Source organism: Galeopterus variegatus, unplaced genomic scaffold (genome assembly GCF_000696425.1).
Source record: "Galeopterus variegatus unplaced genomic scaffold, G_variegatus-3.0.2 Scaffold32681, whole genome shotgun sequence".
NCBI classification, from domain to species: Eukaryota; Metazoa; Chordata; class Mammalia; order Dermoptera; family Cynocephalidae; genus Galeopterus; species Galeopterus variegatus.
In genome coordinates this window covers 1,172-6,657 of record NW_007758792.1, presented here as the reverse complement: position 1 = coordinate 6,657, position 5,486 = coordinate 1,172, and the positions used below count along the sequence as shown (strand labels likewise).

The 5,486-nt window shown below is 51.7% G+C and overlaps 1 protein-coding gene across 1 annotated transcript; it reads right to left on the bottom strand.

The window, feature by feature from the left end:
• Positions 1 to 1,192: 1,192 nt before the first annotated feature.
• LOC103583975 (centrosomal protein of 104 kDa-like) lies at positions 1,193 to 5,214 on the bottom strand. The gene is made up of 4 exons (XM_008565133.1): positions 4,970 to 5,214; positions 4,696 to 4,763; positions 2,885 to 2,975; positions 1,193 to 1,872 (listed from the first exon to the last, which is right to left on the bottom strand). The coding sequence occupies exons 1-4, from the start codon at positions 5,133 to 5,135 to the stop codon at positions 1,757 to 1,759; spliced, it is 441 nt and encodes a 146-aa protein (XP_008563355.1). The 5' UTR covers positions 5,136 to 5,214; the 3' UTR covers positions 1,193 to 1,756.
• Positions 5,215 to 5,486: the final 272 nt, after the last annotated feature.

Genomic DNA, 5,486 nt, shown 5'->3' with positions numbered 1-5,486 from the left:
GCCAGAAAGGATTATTTTGTAAACATTTTGGCATCTGTATTTTGCTTTGTCTAATACAGTTTTGTTATCTCTCCCCTCAGACTTTAAAAACTTTAAATAGATTGTATTTTTAAAGGTTATTCTCTGGTAGGTCATATTCTTGTTCAATATTCTGAGTCAACCATACCAGAAGGTATTAGTTTACCAACAATGGAGATTAATTAATGCAAACTCATGGTTACTAACATATCCAGGGAGTACATTTCTCAGTTATTGGTTTTTATATACATTGTTTCGCGTGGTTGGGAATTGAAATGTATTTGTACACTAATTGTAGGATACAAAGTTCATCAATCCCAGACATTTCTAACTGGCATTTTGAAAGCCTGCCCATGTAACGCTCAGGAAGAAAGCATAACCCTTGGTCACTGGGTGGGACGGGGCGGGAGCAACTGTCCTTCGGTCTGCGGTAGGCTCAGCAGTTGAGGAAGCACAGACAGTGGCAGGAGGAGGATGGGGCACTTCCGGGCAGGTTCCGGGTGACCGTGGCTCTCTTCCCTTAGCTAGCCGGACACGAAGCACAGCTAACAAAAGCTACTCGAAGGAAACCCACGAATCACTTCCATAGGATGGGATGGTTGCTTAGGAGCTGCTTAGAAGACTTTTTCAAGTTTGGTTTCATCATTTCAAGCAGTGTTTTGGTGCTTTAAGCATATGGACATTAAGGTTCCAGCTACAACCTGGATTTGAAAGGGACAGGACGGGCCTAAAGCAGGAAGACTCTGAGTCTGCTGATACGTGCTGAAGACTCCTTTGTGTAAAGTAGAAGTTACCCCGTGCCAGAATCACAAACAAGGGATTGAGAAAGGATTCTGATTGACACCCGTGGGCAGGTGAGCATAGAGTGATCAGGTGGAAGGTTGGTTCATCATTTTTTTTTAGTAATTCACAGGTGTAGCGAATCTGAAGCTCCTCTGCGTAAAGGCTGATGCAGCCCTCCACGGGTGCTGACCTCAGCTCAGGTGGGAAACTACACTGTGGGGTCAAGTGAGGGCGAAGTCTGTCACAGAGACAGTGCTACTTAAGCATCTAGAGCAAGATGTGTGCTGAAGTGGGACTGACCTCAGTAACCACTTTTTAGATTTTCTTTTTTGCCTTTATTTCTTGTTACAGTGGAAACAAGTTCTGCAGGTAGTGACACCCTGCTACCCTGTAAGTGAGTGCACTAGGCAGAAAACCTAACAGAAAGGGCCTGTGGGGACAAAAGGCACAGTGAGACATGCTCATGCAGATGTCGCTCTCCTGGTACCACTGCCCTGCTGAGCCAAGGTCCTGCCTGTGTGGAAATCCTACCGTGTGTGACAGAGACCAATATGCAAAAGGTTGACAGTGAACATTTTATGGCAATCACTTCCAACAACTGAGGAGAGAGAGTGCTACGCTTGTGCTGACCCTACCTGTCCACTGCTTTGGTTCCCTTCCAGGCAATGGTTTCTGGCTTTCTCCAGCAGAACAACTGCTCTTCTGGGTCTGATCATGGCCTGAGAGAGGCCCAAAAGCTGCACACAGCTGGATGAGGGCTGCTCTGGGTCAGTTCTACACACACTGTGCCACGAGAGCTGACGGGGCACCCACTCACAAGCGGCTGAGCACAGCTGAGGGACAGCAGGAACGGAGCACGGGGTTGCCAAGTGCAAAAGAGTTAGGAGAAATGGTTATGAGTCAGGACACTTGCTCAGTCCCTTAGGTAGACAAAGGAGACAGAATGTCTGTCACGTCACGGCTTTGTGTGTGTCCTGCTGGAGCTTTTACTCAGGCCTCCCTTCGGGGTAGGGATCTTGCTTCCAACCTTTGATCCTGAGGTCCCTGCTTTGGCTGTTACGGAGCCTTTCCCTGCAGTGCAAACAGACACATGAGACAAGAACTGCATCCAGAGGGAGGCTCTTACCCACGGCGCAGACTGCAGAGCTCACAGTAACAGCGTGAGTGACTGCATCACGGCGCTGTGACCACGGCTGTCACCCACTTCCAGGAGTTAGGCTGAACCTGGTGGGGTCAGCACAGTGGATGGTGGTCACGTGTCCACAAATGGCCAGGCTGACTGTGGCCAAGTGAGATGTGGTTGTGTCGGCCACAGATGCAGATGCACACGTGGTGGCACCAGGAGAGGAAAGAACAAAGAGCTCAGGAGAAATGCCTGCCATGGGAGCAGAGGAACACGGCTCTGAGCTGTTTACCCAACCAGGAGCTTCGAACACGAAGGAAGTGGCAGCCATGACCAGAGATGGACTGCCTGGCCGAGCAGCCATGGGCAGGCTGCCTGGCATGCCTTTCTTTCCTCACTGGTGAAGAGGCTGGCATGAGGCTGACGCCCTGTCCCCCTGTGGCCCTCTGTCCAGGGCCCGTCACAGGCTGGGCCCCCATGCACACTGCCTGTCCTGCTCCATCTACTACGGAGGCATCACTCCCAAAATTAAAGCTGTGTATCCACAGATCTTTTGGTCAGGAATAATTTTCTAATGGAAGATACCATATTTCCTTGTATGGCATCCTAAATTTGACAGAAAATAGCTAAAGTTATGACTTATAAAGCAGGTAGAGGCAGCGCCCATGAGTCTACTGCTTAACTGCGTGTTTCCAGGGGCGCTGGAGTCAGGGATGTAGAGAGTGCCGAGGAGCAGAGTGTGCAGCCTGAGGACGCCCAGCAGGTCTGGTAGGTTACGACTGAGTTAGTGGCACCTGTGGAGCCTTCGGAAGAGCAGCCACAGTTTGGTGCATGTGGAGAATTCCGGTCACATGACTAGCCTGCTCAGTAGGGATCCAGAACATAAGCAAAGACCGGGATGCTCTTCTGAATAAGTTGGAATGGAGGTGGAGACCCTGCGGTGGCAGCACTGGCCCTTACCTGGCGGTAGCACAAGGGCCTTCTGCAGAAGGTGAGTCCTACGCAGGTGCGACGTGCAGCCAGCTGGGCCCATCAGGTGAGCTTTCCAGGCCTGCAATACAAAAGGAGCATGTTCATCAGGCAACGGAGATGGACTTGGGATGCATTCACAGACCCAAGATGACTCGCTGTTCAAGGTGAAAATGAGAGGCGGCTGCACCGGCAGCAGTGCAGAAGCCCAGCCTTTGGGCCTGCGTGCATCCCCTGGGCTGTGCCTGATGCTGCCTCTGTGCTGTTGTGCAGCCCACGCCTTGGCAGCACCTGAGTCCTATAACCAGGCAAGCCTGCCCCTCACATCCATCCCACCCAGAACAACAGGGCACCTCAGTGCCAGCGTCTCTGAGCACTATAGCATCGTGAGATGTTTTCACATAAGAATATGCAGGTGCACATGCACGGTTTAAGGGTAAAAAGCAGAATGCTGTGTGTGAACACCTCCAAGCAGGGAAACAGAACACTCCAGCCCCAGGGTCCCCGCCATCTTGCTCCCTCAGTTCCTCACATAGTTACTGCTGTCCTCATCTGGGCGTTGCCTGACAGTCACACCGTTCATACGTGTCCCTAGAGTGTGCTGTTCGCACGGGCCTGGCTGTGAGATTTGCATGGAGAAACCACACGTAGCTGTTGCTCTGCAGCCTGCTGCTCCCTCTAAGGTCATCTGTGAGATTCGTCTGTGCCGGCATGTGGAGCTCACTTATTGCCATGGCTGTGTGCAGATGTACCCCGTGTATTCTCGGCTCTTCTGAACCTCTGGGCTACTCCCAGTCTTTTCCTTCCTATTGTGAACAGTGCCCCCTCCATCCCTGGGACATTGCTCCAGTAGGTTCTCCACATGCCCCCCTACAGCTTCTGTTTTTTGGTCTTTCCTGGATCATCTTAACAAGACACAACTGCTTGCCTCTCCCTGATCCCCCTCTGGGGGACAGCCTGTCTTCTCTGTTTGGTCTGTGAGCTTTCTCAGGTCAAGAGAAAGTGGCAGAGGATTGCTGGGCTTGAGTCATCTTGCTGGTACCATGTCCCAGAGGCTGGGACAAGGAGAGGCCAGCAGCAGGACACAGTGGGTGGACTGCAGGTGACAGTAGCTACGGAGGTTGGAGGTGAAGTAGCTAAGCTAGACAACAGGTGTCCAAAGCCAGGAGGGCCACCAGGGCTTGGCACTCCCTGAACTGGCAGAAAAAAGGCATCTCCAGCCAGTTGTGTTAGAGAGCCAGAATAACAGACATGGAGCCGCAGACTGCCCCGGTCCCTCGTCCCTCCTCAGTGCCTCCCACGCCAGAGAAGCAGGTGCGTATGGAAGATGCTGCCCGTCCCCAACAGGCCTGTTGAGTCTCAGGTGCAGCGTGCACTGGGGAAGGGAGGAGAGCTTGGAATCAGACAGGACGTAGAACTGTCAGACCAGTCTGGCTTAAGTGTTATGAATCAGAAGTGACCAGAGTATTATAGAATCTGGCCAAGATGCCATTTAGGGCCTCAATACAAAAAAGAAAGCAGTGACCAGAAAAAAATAAACCATTTCATGCTTATATCCTAATGAGACTCCTCAAATAAACCACTTATATGTGTTGTGGAAGGAAGTCGCGTGACTATGCAGGCAAATGGAATAGCTGTTCAGAAAAAGCTGGAACAGAAACGTCCTGCCCCCACACACTCAGCGTGCTTTACACCGCCTGCAGTCCGGCAGTGGCAGCAGTGGAGGCAGCGGGTCACTGCTGCGGCCATCTAAAGGTGTGCCGATTACTCATGTTGGTCACTGTCCCCAGATGGGCCCTCACCTCTTCTCCTGGTGTGAAGTTCTCATGGCACAGAGGACACCGGTTTGCCAGCTTCTCTGGTTTGGCAGCTGAAATGATTTCAATAAAGTAATATTTAGTTACTCCTACGAAATGTGAACAAGAGGGAGGACATTCCAACAGGAATGTCGCCTGCGTGGCTGTCGGACCCTCTTTAGTCACACAAAGGCCCTTGCAGATGCCCCGCAAGCAGCTATGCCTTTTCCCAGGAGCATGCCTGGTGACCAGAGGGCAGGGCCTAAGAAGAAACACTCACGGTTACAACTCTTGGCTTTTATGTGTCTCGGCAGCTCTTCTTTTAAAATGGCCTCGCTGCAGCGGTAACACTTCCCAAACCCTTCTTTCTTGTCACATTCTGTCAGCAAGTGCTCCGTCAGGCTGGAGATCTCAACCACCTGGATCCCAAACACAGAACAAAGCATGTCGCTGAGAACGCTGGCAGGCACCCTGCTGGCCAGCCTACGTGGTCTGTGCCCTGTCCTGTGCCTGCAGAAACCACAGCTTGTCGGTCACACATGAAGGTGAGCTGTATACTCACTTGTCTCATCCCACAGAGCTTTTGTGGTCATTTGTTATGCTTTGCTGAGACCCCACATCCCATTCAGGCACCCTAGTATCGTGTAAAGGTCACTGCTGCTGCTGGGGGGGAGCCTGGGGGAGCTAGTTGATTCAATTCGGTGTGACACTTGTATTATGGGGCAGAGTACCCTGGGTTAAACATGTGGCCTAGGCTCAAATCCTGGCTCCCCACGATTGCTAAGAATGTGCACAGA

What these genes read in the sequence shown, in the direction of transcription:
- LOC103583975 (XM_008565133.1), bottom strand. Translation starts at nt 5,135, where the DNA reads ATGCTTTGTTCTGTGTTTGGGATCCAGGTGGTTGAGATCTCCAGCCTG. An exon ending in ACTTCACACCAGGAGAAGAG is followed by an intron (nt 2,976 to 4,695) that starts GTGAGGGCCCAT and finishes TTTGTATTGCAG; the next exon opens with GCCTGGAAAGCTCACCTGAT. An exon ending in GGCCCTTGTGCTACCGCCAG is followed by an intron (nt 1,873 to 2,884) that starts GTAAGGGCCAGT and finishes TTTGCACTGCAG; the next exon opens with GGAAAGGCTCCGTAACAGCC.